Source organism: Rattus norvegicus, chromosome 9, assembly GCF_036323735.1.
Source record: "Rattus norvegicus strain BN/NHsdMcwi chromosome 9, GRCr8, whole genome shotgun sequence".
NCBI classification, from domain to species: Eukaryota; Metazoa; Chordata; class Mammalia; order Rodentia; family Muridae; genus Rattus; species Rattus norvegicus.
The window spans coordinates 20,331,310-20,355,913 of NC_086027.1; the positions used below are offsets into that span (position 1 = coordinate 20,331,310).

Below are 24,604 nucleotides of genomic sequence, written 5' to 3' on the forward strand. Positions count from 1 at the left end.
TTGGTTGTTTTTTTGTTTGTTTTTAGTTTGGGAGTTTGTTTTGTTTTGCTTTGCTTTGTTGGTTTTCCATTTTAGGGGTGTTTTATTTTGTTTTGACAGGATCTCATTGTGTGACCCAACCTGACTTTTAACGTACAATCCTCCTGCCTCAGCCTACCCAATGTAGGGATTACACCATCATCGCTGGTGTCCACCCTCTCTTGGAACCTGGCCTTTATTCTTAAATTGGTGAGCCCTCTCTTTAGAATGAACAAACAAAAACAAGTTTGAAGCTTTTAGCCAAGTCATGGTGGTGTGGGCTTTAAATCTAAGTCCTCAAGAGGCAAAGAAAGGTGGATCTATGAGTTCAAGGCCAGCCTGGTCTACAGAGTGAGTTTCAAGACAGCCAGAGCTTCACAGAGAAGTCCTGTCTTGGAAAAAAACTAAAGTAAACTAAAGACGTGGTACTTCAACTAGAATTCTCATATAGCCAAGGATGATTTTGAACTTCTGATTCTTCTACCACCTCCTCCTGTGTGCTACAATTACAAGTGTGCACCACCATACCTAGTTTATATGTACTAGAGGTTTGGGGCATGCTAGGTAAGCAGACTACCAAGTGATCTATGCCTCCATTATGATTTTGCATTTAAAAAATGTTCACTGAGCACCAAACCTTTACATACAATATCTCATGAATTCTCACAATGACCTTGCAAGGTAGGTGCTCTTTCTACAAGCAGTTTTGCAGGTGGCAGAGTGCAACTCAGTGGGCCTGATTGCTCACAGATGTGCTCAACAGGTGTACTCACAGATGTGCTCAACAGGTGTGCTCACAGGTGTGCTCAACAGGTGTGCTCACAGGTGTGCTCATCAGGTGTCCTCACAGGTGTGCTCAACAGATGTGCTCACAGGTGTGCTCAACAGTTGTGCTCTCAGGTGTGCTCACAGGTGTGATTACAGGTGTGATCACAGGTGTGATCCCAGGTGTGATGACAGGTGTGATCACAGGTGTGATCACAGGTGTGCTTCTTATGGCTTTCATTACATTGGCCTGTCTGGGCTGAGTCAAGATGATTTGAGCCACACTAGAATGGCATCTTAGGTTTGGTGGTTGTTTTATTTTGTTTTGTTTGGTTTGGTTTTCCTGTTTCTCTGATAAAAGATGCTAACAAAAGCAATTTAAAGAAGGAGTTCATTTTGGCTTAGAGTTCCTGAAGAGTACAATCATCCCAGCAGGGAAGACATGCCAGCCTCCCTTAGCTGGAAAGGAGCGAGTCACATCAGCTACTGGCTGGAGGCTGGCTGGTCACATTGCGTGTGCACTCAGGAGGCAGAGAAGGAACACAAATGGTACCCAGCTATAGAACTCCAAAGTCTGACCCCAGTGACCTGATTTCTCCAGAGAGACTCCACCCCTAAAGGTTCCACAGCCTTCCCAAACTGCACTGCCCTCTATGGATCAAGTGTGCAAACGCACTCCGGAAAGGGGATGTGTCACGTTCAAACCACTGTATATGCTTGCCCTGAAGTCCTCAAGATGCCTGGAGGGTCCTAGAAACAACATTCACGGGGCGTCTCTCTTCTTCTCTGGGTATTTGAAAACATAAGACACCACTGAAGCCTGCAGGGCCAGCCTAGACTGACACCGGGTATCCTCTGAGGGTCTTGGCAGAGCCTGGCCCACGTCTTTCTTCTCCCTAGCAGGAGCCTGTCTGTTGGCTTGTCTCCAGCCCCAATGGTTGGACCGTGGCAGCCAGCAACCCCTTCAACAGCACCCTTTCCAGATTCTCTACTGGATACCCACTGCCTTTATCCTAATGTCATGTCCTGGACCACGTGTGTTTAAATCTCTCCCAGCCGTCATCTCTCCTGTATGGTTGCTTTCACGGAATTCCTCGGCTCTCACCCCCACCACCTCTCCGGGAAGCCTCTCACCTCTTCAGAGCACAGGAAGACCACACCCTGTCCTGTGACTGCCATACCTGCAATGCCCCAGGCCCCAAAGCCACTCACTGTTTTGTGGCCCATTTTTTTTCCTCACTTCACCTCCCTGACCATTTAAAACATTGTTTAATATATTCAAAACGCTATATTTATTATAGAGATAATTCCCAAGTACGTACATAACAGTACTTCAGACAAACACTCCAAGTGTTGATCAAAAGGTACCGTTTCATTTAGGCAGATGGGTATGGCCAGGTGGCTCACTAACCTGTAACCCTGGCTCGGGGAATCTGGCACCATTTTAGCCTCCATGGGCACCTACAGTCACATGCACATACCCATACAGCCACACACGCGCGCGCACACACACACACACACACACAATTAGTAAAAATAAGCCTTAAAAAAAAAATCTTAACCAATCCAGTAATGGTCGACTTCATTCTCCGTCTCAGTGTCTCAAGTAGACTCCTCGTTCTAAAAGCCTGGTCGGGCTTTCCCAGACATCCCTGCTATGACCTCTTTTTGTCCATTCCTTTGCCCTTTCTCTGTCACCCACAGTGCAAGGAGCAGGACACTGCCCTGAACTTAGAGGCAAGCCTTTGACAAGGTCCAATTACCAACTCTGAGCTGGTCTCCACCCACTAACAGATAGAGTGGCAGCGCCCCTTGTGGCTCAACAGGAAATTACACCTTCCCCACCTCTGCAGATTACATTCCTTTTAAAATTTGAATCAATAATGAATAAGACTCAGTCTTTCTTCAGTTTAGGTTTATATCTCTAGCGTGCACAGGCTGTAGAGTTGAACGTGCACCCGGCCCGGATCTTTCTCATCTATTCTTATTACAGAGGTGCTGGAAGAGGCACCAAGCCTCCCCATCCACCTCCAATGTCCTCTCCACCTGTCCCTCTGCCTGTCCCAGCAGCTGCAGGGAAAGGGCCCCGTGGCCTGCAGGTCCCCACTCGTACCTCTGCTGCTGTTGTGTTCCCAGGTGAGGAGGGGAGAAGGGAGTGGTGGGAACTGTTGTGGGGGGTAGCACTGTGACCACAGGCCTGGGGTGGGGCCAATTCTATGCATACGCTGGACCTTGTTCTCCAGATTCATGCGCACACTCAAAGGTGCCAGTGGTTCAAATAGGGGTGGGGCTGACCCTCTCTGTGAAGTGCCTGTTCCCATCCATGAGTAGGGCCTACAGGAAGGAATTTGGTGCTGGATAAGACCAGCTTTTTTATGCATCAGGTTAACCCTGGAACTCCTAGTCACTGGCATCTCGATTCTCAATCTGGGATGACCCCAGTGTTGGCTTCTTCTTTACCATAACCATGGACAGTGTGATAGAGGAGGACTCTAAGCACTACTAATGAGCCATATACCATGGTTCCAGCAGCTCTGTCAGGTGACCTCCAAATTCCACCTGTTAGCGTCTCCAGGTGAGCGAGCCCCTTTCCCTGCCCTGCAGGGAAGTTTCTTTGCTTACTTTGGAGGTTGTCCTGTCATATCCTCCTGGAAAGGTTGCTGAGAACAGGACTTTGGGGACCCAAGTAGATGTACACACTCAGCCACCTCAACTATCCATGACTTACAAGCATGCAGCTTTTCAGAGATCCTCAGACACACCAGCCAGACGTGCTGAGCAGGCTGAGCCTATAGTAGCTGGCCACATAGAGCCCAGGCTTCTTCCATGCATTGCGCACATAGCAGATCCCCAGCAAATATGCATTCCCAGGCTTCCAAGAAACTCTTACCTAGAACATCCCGTGGTGGTGTAAGCTTACTGGGGCTGTCTGTTCTTCCTGGACCAGATGACAGACATTCAGAGAGGGCCTCCAAAGTCCTCCTTACCTAGATGGTAGTCAGTAAGCAAGAGACCCCAAAGTCAGAAGGGTTTTGTGATTAGGAGGAACAAAATCAAGGAGAAAATTGTAGTGGAAATTTCTGGTTTCTTTGGCGATTCAGTTGTGTCATGTGATGTTTTGGGTTTGTTGACTGGCTGGTTGGTTGGTTGGTTAGTTGGTTGGTTGGTTGGTTGGTTGGTTGGTTGGTTGGTTGGTAGGTAGGTAGGATGGTTGGTAGGTTGGTTCGTTGGTTGGTTGGTGAATTGGTTGGTTGGTTGGTTGGTTGGTTGGTAGGTTGGTTGGTAGGTTGGTTAGTTGGTTGGTAGGTTGGTAGGTTGGTAGGTTGGTTGGTTGGTTGGTTGGCTGGTAGGTTGGTTAGTTGGTTGGTTGGTTGGTTGGTTGGTTGATAGGTTGGTTGGTTGATTGGTTGGTAGGTTGGTTGGTTGGTTGGTTGGTTGGATGGTTGGTTGGTAGGTTGGTTGGTTGGTTGGTTGGTTGGATGGATGGTTGGTTGGTAGGTCGGTAGGTTGGTTGGTTGGTTGGTTGGTTGGTAGCTTGGATGGTTGGTAGGTTGGTTAGTCGGTTGGTTGGTAGGTCGGTAGGTTGGTTGGTTGGTTGGTTGGTAGGTTGGTTAGTTGGTTGGTAGGTAGGTTGGTTGGTAGGTTGGTTAGTTGGTTGGTTGGTGAGTTGGTTGGTTGGTTGGTAGGTTGGTTAGTTGGTTGGTAGGTAGGTTGGTTGGTTGGTAGGTTGGTAGGTTGGTTGGTTGGTTGGTAGGTTGGTTAGTTGGTTGGTTGGTTGGTTGGTTGGTTGATAGGTTGGTTGGTTGATTGATTGGTAGGTTGGTTGGTTGGTAGGTTAGTTGGTTGATTGGTTGGTTGGTTTGTTGGTTTGTTGGTTGCTTGGTTGGTTGGTAGGTTGGTAGGTTGGTTGGTTGGTTGGTTGGTTGGAAACTGTCTTATGAGAGGATGTTTTGCTAAAAACAGACATGTAATGTTTTTCTGGAAGCTGCCTGGAAAGGGAGCATATAATATTTTGCTACAACATACGCTTGAGAGAACACAGGAAGTTTGGAAAGGGTATAAATATAACACAACAGACAGTGGCAATACTGGTCACTCTTTGCTGGTCTTTGTTGGGCTTTGATGGTGCCGGTCTTCTCTGATGACACTGTGCGGTATTAGTTTGCCTTGCCTCTCTTTGCTGGTCATTTGTCAAGACTTCATAGAGAAAACACACCAAATAATTTCTGATGGTGTGCTGGAAGTATTTTGCTACTTCCACAGTTGCTGGCCACGTGGCTTGTTCTGGATTGAACTGCCCTTGCTGATTTGTGTGTAATGTCTGCCAAGTGGACTGGGCTGCAGCTGCTGATTCAGGTTTGGTGTTTGCTAGTGGACTGGACTGAGAACAACGAAGACTGAAATCACCCCAAAGAACTATTTCTAAATAGGTACACTTCCCCCATACCCTAATAGCCTTTCTTTTCCATTACCTCTCGTAGGTGGTGGGCTAGAGGGGAGGTTGAACCCTTATTAACAAAGTAGGCTGTGAAAAACATATGCTTATATGCATACACTGTGATTCTTTTCACACACAGAGTTACACACACAGATAGACACACGGGCACACACAGTTACACACAGAGTTATATACATACATACAATTATACACACAGTTACACACACACACACACACACACACACACACACACACACACACACAGGGAGAAATAGCAGAGACCAGATGTGCTAACATGTGCCTGTAATCCCAGCAGTCAGGAAATATATAGGTACGTTGATAGAAATAGAAACGTATAAACAATTTCAGGGCTTAATGTTTTTAATTTTGACCAAACATACAGAGGTATTTGGTGTATCTTCAAAATATACCTTTGATTACCTTCTACATTGTTTTATCTTTTAGAAAGATACAGTGCTGCAGATCTATTCTCTCAGTGCTCAGGAGAGGAAGGCAGAAAGATTTTGAATTCTACACCTGGGTAGGCTACATGGTGAACGTAAGCTAGCCTGAACTAAATGAAATCTTGTTTCATAAATCAGTGTCTGGAACTGTACCCCACAGATGGGCTGTGTCAGCCTCATATGCACAAGGTCCTCGGTTCCTCACCACCAACAATAATGTGTTTGTGTACACATGTATACGCGCGCATGTGCTTTTGAGTTATGCCCTCTCCCAATCTCTGGAGTGTTTTTCTCTTTCTTTAATAAACTGTCTTTTCTTTTATCCCTGTGAGGAACAATTTAGAGGCTGAAGAGATGGGTCAGCAGTTTCAAGCCTTGCTGTTCCTGCAGAGGACCCAGCAGTCACATCACCACCTCTGCTTGGAGCTCACAACCATCTGTGACTTCAGTTCCAGAGGAATTGACTCCATTTTCTGACTCTATGGGTACTGCATGCATATCATGCACACATGCACATAATTCACACACACACACACACACACGAAATGAATACACCGGTTAAAAAATTAAAAAGCTATAGCTAAATTTAATTTACTTTTATATAAAAATAGATTCTGAGTCACCATATTTTGATAAAATTGATTTTCAAAATGCCCTACCAAATTATGACTGATTGTGGGAGTCACTTCTGCCCAGACACAGCGTCTAGACCAGCATGCACTCTGTTGAGAGTTGCCAGTCATCAAGACCATGTCATAACGACTCTCTGAAACTGTTCCGAGCTTTTCCCACTCATAACTTTACTTTGATTCAGCTTGGAAAGCAAGCCTCATTCCTTCCTCGCATCAAAACATGAATGCGGCCCAGCCTGGCATTCAGTAGCAAAGACAGGCAGATCTCTGTGAGTTCGAGGCCAGCCTGCAAAGTGAGTTCTAGGATATACAGAGTACATAGTAAGATCCTGTCTTTTAAAAAAAAAATGGCAAAACAAGTAGAGGTTGTGGTGAATCTTCTCCGGAGCAGTGCAGAGCCGTCCGCCCATTTACAGACGCATCAGCTGCTGAGCAGAACAGAAGGAACGTTGGCACTTGGTCCTGGTGCGCAAGAGCAGGCGTTGATGGCTCATTTCTCCACGAATGCACAAGACAGTGGCTTCAATATTCATGTATTTTCTTATTTTTGCGCAGGGGTGTGTGCGGGTGCTCACGTGCACATTGGCGCACATACATGTCCGTGTTTGTGGAAGCCAGAGAGCAACCTCGGGGGTCGTCTCTCATAAGCCATCCACGTTGTTTTCTGAGATGAGGTATCCCACTGGGACCTGGGGTTAAGCAGAGCTGCTGACCCGTGAGCACCGGGGCTCCTCCAGGCTGCGCCTCCTCAATGCAGGAATTGCAAGTGCAGGCTCTCACACTGAGTTTTGACATAGGTGCTGGGGATCCAAGTCAGGTCCTCGTGTGTGTGTGTGTGTGTGTGTGTGTGTGTGTGTGTGTGTGCGCGCGCGCATGTGTGTGTGTGCCCGCCTGCCTGCTTGCCCATCTGTCTGTCTGTCCGTCTTTCACCCATCTCCAGGTACACAGGTATACATGTATGCATGTGTATGACATCCGAAAGATAACCTTGGGTCTGGGTACGGTTCCCTCAGGTGATAGCCACCTTTTCCCCTCCAATATCTTTCACTGGCCTGGGACTTGGCAAGTAGCTTACGCCAACTGACCTATGAGACCCAGGGGCCCATTTGCCTCTACGTCTCCAGCCTTAGGATTACTAGCACCTGTCAAGAAAGGTTTGTAGTTTGTTGTTGTTGCTGTTGTTGTTGTTGTTGTTGTTGTAACATGGTGTGGTGGTTTGAATGAAAATGGTCCCCATAAGTACACAGGGAATGGCACTATTTGGAAAAATTAAGATGAGGACTTGTGGCCTTGTTGAAATAGGTGTGGCCTCATTAGAGTGGGTGTGGCCTTGTTGGAGTGGGTGTGGCCTCGTTAGAGTGGGTGTGGCCTTGGAGTGGGTGTGGCCTCATTAGACTAGGTATGGCCTTGTTGGAGTGGGTGTGGCCTCATTAGAGTGGGTGTGGTCTTGTTGGAGTGGGTGTGGCCTCATTGGAGTGGGTGTGGCCTTGTTGGAGTGGGTGTGGCCTCTTCTGAGGAAATGTGTCCCTGGTGGTGAGCTTTGAGGTTTCAAATGCTCAATCAGATCCTCTCTCTCTTTCTTCCCTCCCCAACCCCCCCCCCACTGCTGTCAATCCAGATGTAAGACCCTCTCTCAGGTCCTTCTCCAGCACCATGTCTGCCTCAATGCCCCCATGCTTCTCACCATGAGGACAAAGGACTAAACCTCTGAACTGTAGGCCAGTGAAATGTTTTCCTTCCTAAGAGCTGCTGTGGTTGTGGTGCCTCGTCATAGCAGGCACCTGAACCCCGCCCCCTCACGTGTGTTCATACGACGGTGGGGCTCTGTGAGCCAGCAACACATGAGAGCTGTTCACTCTGATCCCTCCCCACTTGGGGACTCATGGTAGGGACACTGGGAACAGGAGTGCAGTAGACACCTATTCCTCAGCTCCTGCAGCCTGCATGGCTCCCCTTTTTCTCAAACCCCAACCCAGTCTCCTTCTTCCTGCCTTTCTTTCTTGAGCTCCAGCAGAGCCAGAACCAAAGGAGAGTTAGGTCTGGGGGCTGGGGGGCTCAGCCATCAAGGGTACCAGACAGGCCAGGAATGCTGCCTGCCTTGGAGAGGCAACAGGGGCTGAAGACCCCTGCACGAGCTTGCTTGTTTTTGTGCACTGAGAGTGGAGGAGTAACCCTGTGGCCACAGCTGTGCAGGCTCCCGTAGAGTTTACATAGTGGCTGCAGAATGCGTGCCTTGATCTGCTTACTGGGAAGGATGCTGCCAGGTCTGGCCTCAGCAGCCTTGGACTTCCTGTTCCATAGTGGGAGTGGTGAGGAGTCACCGCAGAGTGCCCTTCAGCGGCAGAATGTCACCTTGTCAATGCTCAACTCCCTCTAGACATCCTGCCTTGCCACTGACTGATTGACACTGGTACCTCAAGGCTTGAAACCCCTTTGCCAACCTGATCAAAGGCTTTCCCACCTCTTAGACCTCCTCACAGGGTGACCTGTGCTTCCTTGGTGCCAGCATCACTACCCACTCCTCTGTCCCTTTCTTCCCCAGAGCCCATCACAAGTCCTGTGCCAATCTGGATCAACCCTTGTTCCCGGGCATCCTACCTGAAACACTGCATTGCCATTTAAAGGTTTCCCCACTATCATAGGCTTTTAAAATTATGTTTATTTGTTTATTTTGGGAAAGGTTCTCATGTAACCTTGACTGAACTTGCTGTGTAGCCAAGAATAAACTTGCCTCGCCATCTTCCTGCCTCTACCTCCTAAGTTCTAGGGTGATAATCAGGCACCCTCATGCCTGATTTTCCCCTTACTCATCTGATAACTGTGAATAGCCTGTAGCTATTGATATTCCCTAGCTCATGTAATGAAAGGTGGATTTATTTACTTTAAATTTTTCACGGTGGGGAACTGAGGGCACGTGTGTTGGGAATTGGGTCTCTCTTTCCAGCCTATGGGTCTTGGGGTTCAATCTCAGGTTCTCAGTCTTGGTAGCCAGTGTCCTTACCTGCTGAAGATCTCGCTGTCCTGTGACAGCTCGTTTAAAAATGTGTGTGATGGCTACATTGACTTCTTAGCAGTGAGTGTGGCATGTTGGGGAGCTGGGTGTATGGGGGTGACACGGGGCCTGGGGCTCCATTCTGAAGTCTTCTATCATGCCCAGGTTTCCCACCCCCACCCTGACCAGGCTCCTTCCCACCCCCTTGTTCTTCTGTTCCTGAGAGTAAATGTCATCTCCTTTCCTCTCATCACCTCTGCTCCGCATGGGACAGGAGGGCTGGTCGAAAAGTTCTGATCCCTGAGCGAAAGCTGGGCTTGGAGTTCTAGCCAGGTCTCCAAAGGGCCTCTAATTCTGTCATCTACCTTCAGTGGGTCCATCTTGAGTGGATAACAGAGACTTTAAGCTGAAGAGGAAGTGGGAGAATGGGGGTGGGGGAGGAGAAATGAGCATTCTCTTAGGGGGAGGAGAAATGAGCATTCTCTTACTTCACTTTCCTCAGGCTTTCTCAGCCCTCAGCCCTGGCCTTATGAGGCAGGAGATCACAGAGTCTCTGAGAGCCTTTACCTAGTTCAGTACAGGGACCTAGACTCAAAGCCTGTAGCTGATGGATACACAGGACCACACTGGCCTTACCTATCTTCCCTCGTGTCCACAGAGGTCTCCGGCTTCCTCAGCAGTTCATGCAGGACTGGCTGTGGTGGCTCCTGAATCCTGTCCAGGACTGCTCTCCTCTCTTCAGAGCATCCCTCCGTTCTTGCTCCCACCCCCTCTCTCAGGAAGAGAACTGAACGATGGCCTGGGAGGCCACATACCTGCTCTCCTCAATGCTGCTGCTGCTCCTGGCCTCAGGTGAGGACAGGGGACAAGGACAGAGGGAAGGAACCAGGTTGCTAAGAGGGCAGGGGGCAGGAGGTGTGCACAGTGGGGCTCTGTGCTTGGGAAGGCAGAATACATGGCGGGTTGTGGCCAGTCATTGGCTGTAAGAAAATTCTGAGCATAGACACAAAGAGGGGTCACCCCCTGAGAAGGGAGCCTATTTTCTCCTGCTGCTGCAGAGGATGGGGCTCTGACACGAAGCGTGTATTTCCAGGCTCCTGGGCACAGGACCCAGAGGTATTTCGAACATGGGAGGGCAAGACTGTTTCTGTGACATGCTGGCATAATCCCGGATACCGCTTCAATGAGAAGTTCTGGTGTAAGGAAACATCAGAAGTCGCTTGTCAACCTTTAGTGTCGAGTGTCAGCAGAGGTGCTGAGAAGCTAAGACTCTCCATCCAGGAAGATTCTCGGTTCAGCTTCTTCACTGTCACCATGACTGAGCTAGAGACGGCCGACTCGGGCATCTATCACTGTGGGTTCTTTGGAAATCAAAGAAACTTCATCTATATTCTCAGAACTATTCACCTGGTGGTATCAAAAGGTGAGCTTCCCCTTTCTATGTCGTTTTTAAGCCTTCCTGAGTAACAAGTCTTGAGATTGGAGAGGACTCAAGAGACTGCGTCCTCTAGTAGAGGGGTTGTCAACCTATGGGTCAAAAGCCCTACTGGGATCACATATCAGATATTTACATTGTGATTCATAACAGTAGCAAAGCTGGGGATTTAGCTCAGTGGTAGAGCGCTTACCTAGGAAGCGCAAGGCCCTGGGTTCGGTCCCCAGCTCCGAAAAAAAAAAAAAAAAAAGAACCAAAAAAAAAAAAAAAAAAGCTTAAGCTCATAACAGTAGCAAAATTACAATTATGAAGTAGCAATGAAATATCTTTATGATTGGGGGTTTCACAACTTGAAGAAGTGTGATAAAGAACGACAGCATTAGGAAGTTTGAGAATGCCTAGGTGCTCTGGTAGCTGAAAACTGACCCCTCCCACAAGGCCATCAATTTGCTAAATTTGGGGCCAACCCTAGGAAGCTTGCTGGCCTCTGAGGACACTGGTAAGAACTGAACATTTTTGCTGCTGTTGCTAACAGAAATCTTCCATTTGGTTTTTAAATATCTAATTTTAATTGTATGTGTGTACATGCTCATGCTATGGCAGACATGCAAATGTTCTTTTGGGATTCAGTTCTCTCCTTCTACCATGTGGGCTAAACTTAGGTCATCAGGCTTGGCACAGAGAACCTTCATCCGCTGAGCTATCCCATCTACACTATTAATGTGGAAGAATCTTAAAGTTCCCTAAGGCTTTCACAAGCTTCCATTCCTGAGTGTTCCTTGCCTATAATTCCATGAGAGCCCTCTCCAGGGCCGGTGGGCTCCAGCACACCATTACCTCAGAGCAGAGGGAGGTGGTCACATGACAGAGAGGAGGCAGAGAGACAGTAAAGGAGACTCTGGAGTGAAAGATGTGAGTCCTCATCCTGGATCCACCATTAATAAGTAAGAACCTGTGAGCTTTGGCATGGCAGCCCTGAGACCTTCACTGGTCCCTAGACCCCTTCACAGCTCATTCTGAACACTGCAGAGGTACGAGGCTCCTTGCATTTGTCTATGATGTTCAGAGCTTCAACAGAGCCCTCTCCATGATGCCTACACATTTGGTCAAGTAAGTACCTGAAGGTCAGTCCCATCCGAGCTTTGACCCCAAGTCTATTCCATGTAGAAGACATATTAGGTATCATGGTAGTTTGAATGAACTACCCATGGGCTCCTACAGTAGTAGAGGTGTGGCCTTGTTGGAGGAAGTTGAAGTCATGAGCGTGGGCTTTGAGGTTTCAGATGCTTGTCAGGTCCAGGGTTCCTCTTTCTTCTTGCTGCCTTCAGATCCAGATGTCTCCAGCACCATGTCTACCCACAGGGCCCTTTGAGTCCCTCCAAGATGATCATGGACTAAACCTCAGAGCTGCAAGCCAGCCCCAGTTAATTGTTTTCCTTTGTAAGAATTGTCATAGTCATGGTGTCTCTTCATAGCAATGGAAGCCCAAATTGAGACAAGTGTAAAAAGTATGTGGCGTGTTCAAATGTAGTGCAGGCAGGACTGGAAAGACAGCTCTGCTGGTGTAGGGCCTGACATGCACATGGGGGTTCTAACCTCAGTTCTAACATTAAAAAGCCTGAGGTGGTGGCCTACACTAATAATAGATCCTTGAGACACACTGGCCAGCCAGCCTAGCTAAATCAGCAAATTTCAAGAAGAAGATGAGACACTCTGCCTCAAAAAATAAGGTACTCAGGGCTCTACATCAGGATGACACCTGAGGTTGCTATCTAGCCTCTACATGCATGTACACCCTCACACATGTATATGCACACTCACATGACAATTTCTATGCACGCAGACACAGGGATCATTTAAAGCGTTTGAGTTCCATGGGCCACATGTCTCGTGGCTCTTGCAAATAAAAAAACAAAATGAGACACGACTCTCTCTGAGCTCTGAGGAAAACCAATTCATACTTCAGCCATCCTTTCAGGCTTCCGGAGTACACGCTGATGGTGTATAGAGAGAGCTAGGTCAGGTAAGGATACCTTGGAGGCCAGGGTTTCTAGCAGCCTGGCTTTCTCCCACAATCTTCATCTGAGTTTCAGGACAATAAGAAGTGGATTTCCCTTGGGTAGCACAGTTCAGTAAAAGGTAAGCAGTGGACTTGGAAGACAGTCGGGTCCCATTTCCCAGATCTCTAACTAGAAGTTACATTCTTAGGAAGCCTCTTGCAATCTACCCTCCTGCTCCCAAGATGCCATCAGTGGCCTTACCTTGGGCTTCTAAACTGTGCATCGCAGGCCTTGCTGTGGGCACAAACAACTTAAAGGTCTTATTTCAAATGCAGACCCTGCCTCAGTAGACTAGAAGTGACACTTGCTTATGAGGAAAAAGTCTCTAGGCTCACTTCAGTAGTGACAAACGTACTTACAAGTCCCCACTATGAAATCTGAGTTCTCTGAGAAATAACCTGTGCCTTGCAGGGCTCTACATCCCCAGCAAGTAACAGTGGATGTGTCAGGGATGGCAGAGAGCAAAGGAACAGGCCTCACTTCCTAGAACCAGGAGAATCTGTGCCAACCCCAAGACGGGGCTCAGTTGCAATACACCAGTAAAGGACAGGCTGAGAGTGATGTGACTTCCACAGGCAGAGGGAACAATGTCAGGAGAGCATGGGGCTGGTGGAGAGTGAGCTGCAGGCAAGAGAATTCCCAACTCAAAGGACCAAGAACTCTTTCCCCATTCCCCTCCCCTCTTCCTCCTTTTCTCCTTCCGTTCCGCTTTTATTGCCTCTGACTCAGGATGACTTCATACTCTTTCTTTGGAGTTTAGCAAAAGAAAACCTTGTTTCTTGGATGGCAATGTTTATTTCCATCCTCAGCTCCATTGCTTTTCACCTGCTCATCTGTCCATCTGTCCATCATTCTTTCCGTTATCCATCAATCTATATTTACATACATACATTTGTTCCTCCATCCATTATCCATCTATCTATCTATACATACATACATACATACATACAAACAAACATACATACATCTCTCCCGCCATCCATCTCTCATCCATCCCTCCATCTTTCCGTCCATCCACCCACCTACCCATTCATTATCTATACATGTCTTCCTGCAGTTTCTTCAGATGTGTCCATTCCTGACATCATTCCTATTGAAAAGCTGACTGCGGTTTCCATCCTCGTTACCACAAAATACTCGCCCAGTGACACAACTACGACCCCATCCCTACCCAAGTCCACTGCTGTTGTTTCCTCTCCTGATCCTGAAGTCACCGTCAAAAATGGGACAGATCCTACCAGGTATAATTTCTTGGCTCCTGGCTTGGACACCCTTCATTTCATCATCCTTGTGTTGAGAGATGTGGGAATGAGGATGTGGGGTGGGTGGAGCAGGATCAGATTTGAGTCACTTCAGTCTCTGTAGATATTTCAAGACATGGAGGAGGTGACTGGCTGTATAGGAGGCTCCTGTCCTCCCTAGCTCGCTCTCATGTTTTCTTGCACATCAGAGTAGTGGGGGGGATGGAAATGGCATTTTTGATGAATGCTGTTACTCCTGCCAACCCAGAAGCAGGACAGATTCTAGACCATATGTGTATGTAACATTGGGTGAGCCAGGGACCCTGTGACCCAACAGTTCCGAGGGACGCTGTTGGAATCCCAGATCAAAGCTAGAGGAGGCTACCAACTGCCTCCCTGGATATTGTATGACAACCATCACTAGTACTGCTCAGTCATTCTGTTTGACTTTACTTATTTGTTTCATTTGATTTTAATGATGGTGGGAGCACCCTCCCATAGACACAAGGCACATACTACCATAGACTGAAGGAACGTCAGTTTGTGAAGTGGTTTGCACTTTTTTCTGTTTGTACTTCTAGGGATTAAACTCGCCAGAGCTCCTGGTTTCTGTATAAGCTAAAATAAGGTTTTTCAGGAGATTGTTAACCCATGATTATGTCAGTCACCTTTCATCTTTGTATGAGCGCCTGAGACAATAGGTTTAACGGAGGATGGGTGTACTTTGTCTCCAAGTTCTAGAGGTTTCAGTGCATGGTTTTGGGATCACAGAGAACACAAGATATACCCACAAGGCATATCATGTCACCTATATTCCCAGTATCTGCACCCTCTTCTGGCTCTCATGGGCAGACATTTCACCTACACAGTGCATAAACATATCAGGCAAGCACACATATACATAAACAAGAATAAATAAAAGATTTGCAGATGATCCCCAATGTTGAAATGGGGTGGTGGTACTGCAGGGCGGCCATCTTGGGTTTAGTTTATTAAAACATTTCCTCTATGGCCGATCATTGGCTCAGAGAATGGGCTAAGGATGCACAAGAATCTGTTTCCATCTTCAGCATCTAGAAAAAACATATTCCTAGCAAATTAGATGTGGTGCGTTCATGGTACTCATTTCTCTGAGAGTGTAGACTCCTGTTCCAGGCTTGGAGGCAGGCCTAGTGTTTCCCCTCTTCGCATTGTTTGCTTGGTACCAGGTCAAGTGTCTGGCACAGGGTAGGTACTTATTCAGCCTTCACGGACTCAATAACATTTGCAATCTAGTGAGTGTTAGCACTGATCTTTCTTTTCTTTTTAAAAATATTAACTTTTCATTGCACCTGCGTGCGTGCGTGCGAGCGTGTGTGTGTGTGTGCATGTGTGTGAGTGTGTGTGTGCATGTGTGTGTGAGTGAGTGTGTGTGTGAGTGTATGTGTGTGTGCATGTGTGTGTGAGTGTGTGTGTGAGTCTGTGTGTGTGAGTGTGTGCGTGTGTGTGAGTGTGTGAGTGTGTGAGTGTGTGAGTGTGTGTGTGTGTGTGTGTAAATTGTACACCTGAGTTCAGGTGCTTGAATAGACTGCAGAGGCATCTGATCCCTTGGGGTTAGAGTTACAGTAAGCTGTGAGCTGCCCAATATGGCTGCTGGGAAATGTAACTCAGGCCCTCTGGAAGGGCAGTATATGCTCTTAACCACTGAGCCATCTTCCCAGAAGTTACTTTTTCTTCCTTGCCTTTATTTTCCAAGGCACAGGAGGCAGGCGCCCTGCTCACATTCTGACTACCACTGTACCTCTTCCACCCCCTAACTTTATCCAGTGTAGATATTACGTGGGATCATGCACCAGTTCTGATCATTTTGGTCAGAGTCCAGACAGGACAGCAGCAGCCATCCCAGCTGTCCGTACAGAGAATTCTGGGATTCAATGAGTTCTCTGCCTGTGTGACAGAAGAGCAGAGCCCCTGCCCTGTTGATGGGCAGGCATTGTAGGGAGCCCCCTCCTCCTGTGGCAGGGACTTCCTCATAGGTAGGGCATGGGAAAGTAAACCTCATGAAAATGTCTAGGAAGTAGTCCTTGGAAGAGTCATTAGGGAAATGAGGCTGGGCAGGGAAGGAAATCAATAAAGGGTCATAAACAGGGCCAGCTTCCCAGGTGTGCTGTAGTGTGGGTCACACAACAGAGTCTGGTGAACACCTGAACTTGCTTCTATCAGAGGCAGAAGGCCTGGTGTGTTCATACCCCTGCATCCAGTCATTGGGTGAGGGCAGCCCTAAGCAGTGCATGGGTACATGGTGTTTGTCTTAGTCAGGGTTTCTGTTCCTGTACAAGCATCATGACCAAGAAGCAAGTGGGGAGGAAAGGGTTTATTCAGCTTACACTTCAATGTTGCTGTTCATCACCAAAGGAAGTCAGGACTGAAACACACAAGTCAGGAAGCAGGAGCTGATGCAGAGGCCATGGAGGGATGTTACTTACTGACTTGCTTCCCCTAGCTTGCTCAGCTTGCTCTCTTATATAACCCAAGACCACCAGCCCAGGGATGGCAGCACCCACAATGGGCTGGGTCCTCTCCCCTTGATCACTAAGTGAGAAAGTGCCTTACAGCTGGGTCTCATGAAGGCATTTCCACAAGGGAGGCTCCTTTCTCTGTGGTAACTCCAGCTTGTGTCAAGTTGACACACAAAACCAGCCAGTACAGAGACCTAGCACCTCAGGGGCCCCACAGTCTGTGCAAAGTCTGGGAAAGAGATAGGTGAAGTGCTGCCCTGAGGATGTGCCCTGCAGCCCAGTGCATGACAACAGCTCACAGCTCCAGGAAACACAAGAGAACCCTGGCAGCCTTGACTTGGGAAGCAGTGCAGTTAGCCAAGGCCAGAAGCAGGGCCTTTCTAGCAGCAGGTTCCTCTGGGGGCCGAGGCTGGCACCAGGGAAGGTACTGTGGCGACCACAAGATGAGAGACAGGAGCCAGCCTCCCTGCACTGGTTACCGCTCCAGCTCTGTCAACTGCTGACCTTACCAAGTGGCCTTGGGGATATTGTCACCCTGATAGGAGACAGGCAGGAGGCTGGAGAGGGTGTCAGCACAGAGGGGCATGTAACCCCAGTCTATCAGCATTTGCATGACTACATGAACTGCTTTCAAGATTATTATTTTGATTTATTCTTTAACTGAGCTCAATTCCATTTCCTAGTGATTTTCCATGATACCTCCACCATATCTATCTATCTATCTATCTATCTATCTATCTATCTATCTATCTATCATTTATCAATTATTTCTATATCTATACTGTATCATGTAGTTTCTACTACCTCACTTAAAGCTCAGGGCATATCTCTCTTTTTTTTTAGATTTTATTTATTCATTTTATATATGACGAGTACACTGTCACTGTCTTCAGACACACCATAAGAGGGCATCAGATCTTGTCACAGATGGTTGTGAGCCACCATGTGGTTTGGGGGATTTGAACTCATGACCTCTGGAAGAGCAGTCAGTGCTCTTAACCACTAAGCCATCTCTCCAGCACCAGGGCATATCTCATGACCAGCCACCACCCTGGTTCCCTTGGTTTCGTGGACGGAAGACGTGTGTGTGTGTGTGTGTGTGCGCGCGCACACACACACACACACACACACACACACGCTCATTTTTAACCTGCCATATGGTTCAGTAGCTGGCCTCTTTTAAACCTTTACTCCTTGCTCAACACTAAAAATCTGCCCTCAGCTTAGCTGTGTTTCTAATCTCCTGCCTGCTACCCCAGGCCCTATCAGGGATGTGGCTAAAGTCACTCAACGTGAGATCTCACATGGCTGAGGGCTCTCTTTCCCCCTGAAGCATGGTGAATTCCCTTTCCCTATTCCTGCCTGCCTGTAGGAACCTAGAAATTCCACCTTTTCTTCCCAGTCATTGACTGGGGTCATCTTTATTGATTGATCAAGAACCAGTTGGAGAACAGGACCATCAGGATCACATGGAAATTTCCAATCAAAGCATCATAACCACCCCCTACACTACATATACTATATATCTATACATATATCTAATCTATATCTCTATATGTCTAACCTATAGGTCTAGACCTCTACACTTCTACATTTCTATATGTCTAATCACTAGCCATGGTTGGAGCAGGGCTGTAGTGTGTGCTCAGACCAGCAGGACTTTACACTGCTCTGTATAACTACACTACAGGGTTACCCACTAAGCTTTAGTTAGTAAGCAGGTCATTGACCAAGCCATTCCATTCTTTTTTTTTTTCTATTCTTTTTTTCGGAGCTGGGGATCGAACCCAGGGCCTTGTGCTTGCTAGGCAAGTGCTCTACCACTGAGCCAAATCCCCAACCCAAGCCATTCCATTCTTATTTATTTACACAAGGTCTCATCTTGTTGCCCATGCTGCCTCCTGTGGATTTGTGATCTTCTGGCCTCAGCTCACCAATGCTGGGATTATGAGCATGAACCATTTCTGGCTTTGTTAGCCAGTATGTTGTTATATGTAGAGCGTATGATGGCCTTGTGCTTACATGTAAGCAAGCACTGGGGAACCAGTCATGCTAAACATGCATTGCTGTCTCTTCAAAGGAAGAGATGAAAAGCCTGCCTTCTGCCAGAGATCAGGGAGTGGTCACCTCTCTCCTCACAACCCTACCCATGTGGTTAAGTCACACCTGCCTGGCTGCCCCCTCCCCACCACAACTGTTACGTTTATCTCAGTCATTCACCCAACATCCTCATCTCGAGCACTGTTTCTCAGGCAATAGAACCCATCTTTATGGAGCATGTCATTTGTACTTTGGAACTGAGAATGGGATCCACAATGGAGGTGTTAGAGGAAGGATTGAAGGAGCTGAAGGGGTTTGCAACCCCATAAGAACAACAATACCAACCAACCAGAGCTCCCAGGAACTAAGCCACCACCTAAAGAGTACACAAGGGCAGACCCATGGCTCCAGCTGCATATGTAGCAGAGGATGGCCTTGTTGGGCACCAATGTGAGGAGAAGCTCTTGGTCCTGTCAAGGCTGGATCTCCTAGTAAAGGGGAATGTCAGAGCAGGGAGGCAGGAAGGGGTGGGTGGTTGGGTGGGGAAACACCCTCATACAAGAAGGGGGAGGGGGAGGAGATAGGGGGTTTATTGATGGGAAACTGGAAAAGGGGATAAGATTTGAAATGTAAATAAAAATATCCAATTACAAAAGAAAAAGAAAATACAGAGAGAGAAAAAAAAGAGTTTCGGTATCATCATGTTATATAAGCTTTGTTGTATACACAGGATTGAGTTAATTACAATCAGGAACCTCTTTTTTCTAATTGTGCTGTAGTTAAGTTTGCCTAAAACAAACTGCTCAGGGTCAGACTTCTAAGTTTCAACTAACACCAGCCACTGAATTTGTGGATCCAGCTGTCCTTCTTGCCTCACGCAGATGGACACTCTGCTGGCCATGGATTTGCAGAGACCCCCACAAGTATATGTCATAAATACTCCATGTGGCCTCCCTGTGATTCACTGTCACCTGTTCCTTTTGTCTCTGTGTCCTATCATGCAGAGTCTGTGTGTCCTCATCTGTTTCCCTATCTGCCCAGGGTCAGGCAGGGCTCGTTCTTCTCTGTGGGTCTATTTTCTAAGTCTACCTGGAACTTGGAGAACCATTTTGCTAAACTCATGACAAGTCCAAAGTGGGCTTTTCAGTGACGTTGGGTTCTTCCTGGTTTATGAATGGGAAAATGAGGCTAAGGTGCAGTGACTGTCCCCAGAAGAGGGTCAGAAGGCTGACCACAGAGATCACTTCCCTAGATGTGGTCCTCACTCATTTCACAGAGAAGGTTAAGATGCTGGGTTAACCCTTCCTCCTTCATTCATCTTCCGGACCTGAGCTCTGTGCTCTCCACAGCACGCATTTCTAATTGGTAATGCCAGGAAGTGACCCTCTGAACTGCACAGGGCCAGAGGCTGTGGGGAAGCTGTAGGAATGACCTGGGTTGAAAGATGGTGTGGGAGTGTGGGTGGCCACTGCACCGACCTTGAGGTGATGTGACTTACAGAGGCAGCCGGAACAGTGCCAGGGAGAGGATGGGGCCGCTGGAGAGTGAGCACCAGCCAGCGATAGAATTATTGCCACAACTCAAACTGCCCAGAATCTTTTCTCATGCCTCTTCCCACCCTTCCTCCTTTTCTCCTTCCATTCTTTCTTTTTTACTATCTCTGGCTGAGGATGACTCTGCACTATTTCTTTGGATTTTGGTAAAAGAAAACCTTGCTTCTTCCGTAGCAGTGTTAGTTTCCATCCTGAGCTCCATTTTCTCTCTCCACCAATTATCTTTCCACTTCTCACCCATCCATTTATCTGTCCATTCCATGTGCCATCTTGCAGGTGATTCAAGTACTACTGTCTATTGCAGGTTTCCAACTTTGAGAGCTCATACACGTAGTCCCACACAGGACCCACTCTCCATTGCCAAGTCAACCGTTGTTGTCCTCTCTCTCCAGACCCTGACGTCAACTTCACAAACATGACAGGTGTTACCAATATGTTTTCAGGCCACCGGGCTCTTTGTTTGAATACGTTTTGTCCCCAGCCCTTGCCCAGAAAAAATGTGGGAGATAAGAATGAAGCCAGGGAGGGGAAGGCTGAGGCAGGAGTGAACTCAAGTCACCCCAGTCTGTGTAAAAATTCCCAGAGAGCTGACAGGTGGTGACTGACTGGGAAGGAGGATCATGTCCTCCCCAGCTCACCTTCTACATTTCTTTTACACCAGAGTAGTAAAAGGAAGGAAGTGGCATATTTGACGAAGCCCATCTGCCCTGCCAACCTAGGAGTGTAATGATGTAGTGAAATACCCTGAGCCTGTGTTCTCATGGCAGGTAAACTGCGTGACTTCGAACAAGTCGGGAACCTCTGTAGCTTTAGTTTCCTGTAGTGGAGGGACACCAGAGCAGAAGGGACACTAGAGCAGAGGGGGAGGGACACACAACTCTTTTTTGGAAACAAGATCTGTGTAGCCTTGGCTGTCCTTGACCTCTGTGTTGACCAGGCTGGCTGTAAACTCGAGTGCTGCCCCCAAGTGCTGGGATTCAAGGCATTTGCCACTGTGCCTGCCGAGTCCCTCAGCTCTTACAGCTATGGTGAGGACTCTCTTGAGTTTTTTGCTTTTGTTTTGCTACGCTTTGCTTTGCTTTGCTTACTTAGTTTGTTTTCTTGTTTGATTTCAACACTGGTGTGAGCACCTTATTCTACATGGACGGAATGACAATTTCTGGACATAAATTCTCACCGTTGTTGTTGTTTTTGTTGTTGTTGTTGTTACTAAAGCCGGGGATGGAAATTAGGGCCTCACCCATGCAAATAGATGCGTTCCCTCCAAGCTCCACCCCTAGCCACTGGTCTCTGGGTTTTAGAATAAGATTTTCAGATTTCTATCAGGCAATTGTGTTGGCCAGCTTCCCCTCACTGTAACAGACCCTGCAGGCTAATCAATTTATAAAGATGAGAGGAGCCTAGTTTGTCTGGGAGCTGTAGAGGCCTCAACACACGGCTTTGAACCTGGGACAGGCAGCACGTGGCAAAGCCTTTCTCCATAGCCGGGCTACGAAGAAAAAAAGAAGTGGAGACTGGGTCCCATTGTCTCCTTGAGGATGGGGGAATGGATAGATAATGGATATGTGTATGGAGAGGTGATGGCTGAAGAAACAGGTAGGAAATGCAATAACTAAATGGGTGAATGAATTGGTAGATATCACCAATGATTGATAGATATCACCAGTGATTGATACAAATCGCCAATGACCTGAAGTCTCCGATTAGTCCCAGTCTATCTCATCATCATAATTATCTCATGCTTCGTCGCGTCTGTTTTAGTAAGACTCTTGTTCTCTTGGTGCTGAGGACAGAACCCAAGGCTTCATGAGTCCTTAGCCCATGCTCTGAGCTCCACACGAGGCCCCAGCACAAATATTTTAAAATTCTAAGCCTGCATTGACTAACTTGCAGTAAACCTGACTCACTCTGCACTAAATAAGTTCCAAATTATGGATTTCAGAAGACGGCTTGTACGTGTGATGATATCCAGGGTAACATACATGCTCAAATTTTCATGGAAATTGTATAGGGATAAATAATTTTTTTAAATGGACTGCAGAGAGGACTCAGCAGTTAAGAGTACTTGCCGCCCTTGCAGAAGACCCGGGGTCAGTTCTGAGTGTTAATGTCAAGCAACTCACAACCACTTATATAATAACCAGTCCAGAGGCATCCCGCACCCTCTTCTGGCCCCTGTGGCCTCTGTGCTCACATGCACAAACCTGCATATGAGACACCACTATGTACACATGAATAAAAATAAAAATAAAAACTTAGAGAACTAAGAGTAATATCAATGACTAATAACTGACAAAGGATTGTGCTTCTCTGACTGATGGGAAATTTGGCATTTGTTGACATTAGAATCACGGATACTAGATACTGAGGTTGAAGGACAATCTTAGCAGACAAGATGATGATGTGCAGTGTAAATTTTAAATAATCTGCAAAATATGATGATCAGAAGGTGGCTGGTGTGGCTGATGATATACAGAGGGACATGTATGCTCAAATTCTCTGGGGAGATTATATACAGATAAATGATTTTTAAAACAGAATTAGTGTCATGCTAAAATAGGTCTACGCATGGATAAAGACTGGACAAGACGGTGAGGAGTCATTTTAGATTAGTCGGAATGAAGTAAACGTTTTCTCTCTGTGTTAATTCAGCATTTAAATGAAGATACATCAAAATTCAATAGGAAATGCATCAAGTTTGTGGCTCTTGATGCTGCTTATTGGTGTACGCTGGATCTGATGTGTTCTGCAGAGGCCCAAGTTGGTTTAGTCACCCGAGTGGCCCTCAGTCACTGAGGAGAGAGTAGTAGAAACTTCAGAAGGCTCTGTGTACTCTATGTGACCCTTGTCTGATTCATTGTCATCTGCTCCTTTTGTCCCTGTGTCCTATCACACAGAGTCCGTGTGTCCTCATCTGCTTCCCTATCTGCCCAGGGTCAGCAGGGCTCGCTCTCCTCTCTGGGTCTATTTTCTACGTCTATTGCTCTCTACCTGGAACTTGGAGAACCATTTTGCTAAACTCATGACAAGTCCAAAGTGGGCTTTTCAGTGACGTTGGGTTCTTCCTGGTTTATGAATGGGAAAATGAGGCTAAGGTACAGTGACTGTCTCCAGAAGAGGGTCTGAAGGCTGACCACAGAGATCACTTCCCTAGATGTGGTCCTCACTCATTTTGCAGAGAAGGCCAAGATGCTGGGTTAGCCCTACTTGTTTCATGCATCTCCCAGACCTGAGCTCTGTGCTCTCCACTGCCAGCATGTCTAATGTGGGACGATTCTGCTGCATGGGTGGCCATTGCAATGACCTTCAATCTCTTCTCTCTGCAGGGGCTGTGTATTCAGTGTGGTTCCCGTGGTCTGTGCACTTCTCATCAAGAATGTGATCTTCATCGTCTTATTTGCTGTCACACAGAGGTCATTTGGATGACAGATCTTGAAGCTACACAATAGTGACCTTCAGCCATGTCTCTCACAGAAGGAGCTGACATGGGGGGCTAAGGAGGACCTGTGACACGAATTGAGCCTGTAATCATAGGTGACATCTAAGGCTCAGGATGTCCCCACCTGGCCCTGCCCACCCTCCTCATCTCATCCATCATTTAGGGAACGTATTCTGCACCCTCAGGAAAGAGGAACCAATTCCTAGAACACTCTAGTCATTCCCCCTAAATAGGTGGGTTTGTCTGAAATAAAGACAGAGCAAAGTACTTCCCCCTGTCTCCTTTTGGGGCAGTCATGAAGATTATGGTTTCCATGCTATCCCCATCCCTCGTCCTTCCCCTGGATGGTACAATTCTAGCCACTGGGCAGGTCCCTTGCTCATGAAGCAGCCTGCACTCCCACCTCTGGGGCCTTCTGCTCTGGGAGTCAGACACTCAGATTTCTGCCTTCACCTGTGCTCCTCGGAACACTCCCAACCATGGATCAAGAAGACAAGATCCCACCTTGACAATAATGCAACTGGGAGAGAGGAATCAAGATAAACTGGGAAACTGCTGTTGCCTGGGAAACACCTAGAGAAGCAGATGGCATCTGTAGGTTTGGATCAGTACAGCACATCAACATGCTGTGTTCATTTTATCATTGACTCCTCAGTGCATCCCATGAGCGTCAAGGAGTGTGTGAGCAGAGTGAGGCTGCAGGAGTGAGGCCATCACCTCTTGGCAAGAATGAAATGTAGAGAGCTCCCTTGGTGAGACAGGGAGTTAGAGGCTCCAGAGGCAGGGGGATGGAGAGCCAGGCTCTGCTGCTAGCTGAATGCCTTTTGGCCTGGACTGAGGCAGGGGCCAGCATTGCAAGGGTCCCAACCCAAGCTGTCCCCCTGTGTGCCTCTGCCTCCCACCCACCTTCTTTCACCTCTCAGTCTCCTCCCAGGTACTCTATGGCTCAGGCGCTTTCTCTGGGACATATCAGCACTTTCTTGTTCCTATCTCTTTGGACTCTACAGGCAAAGTGGCCCCATGGGGCAT

At 47.5% G+C, this 24,604-nt stretch overlaps 1 protein-coding gene across 2 annotated transcripts; it reads left to right on the top strand.

Moving 5' to 3' along the window:
* Positions 1 to 9,824: 9,824 nt before the first annotated feature.
* Positions 9,825 to 23,842, top strand: Ncr2l1 (natural cytotoxicity triggering receptor 2 like 1). Of its 2 annotated transcripts, XM_006244494.5 has the most exons (4): positions 9,825 to 10,161; positions 10,403 to 10,732; positions 13,862 to 14,045; positions 23,463 to 23,842. In XM_006244494.5, exons 1-4 carry the CDS (start codon positions 10,104 to 10,106, stop codon positions 23,560 to 23,562), a joined length of 672 nt encoding a protein of 223 aa, XP_006244556.2. In that variant the 5' UTR covers positions 9,825 to 10,103; the 3' UTR covers positions 23,563 to 23,842. The 2 variants fall into 2 exon arrangements, with proteins under 2 accessions (XP_006244556.2, XP_038940410.1); XM_039084482.2 differs by lacking the exon at positions 13,862 to 14,045.
* Positions 23,843 to 24,604: the final 762 nt, after the last annotated feature.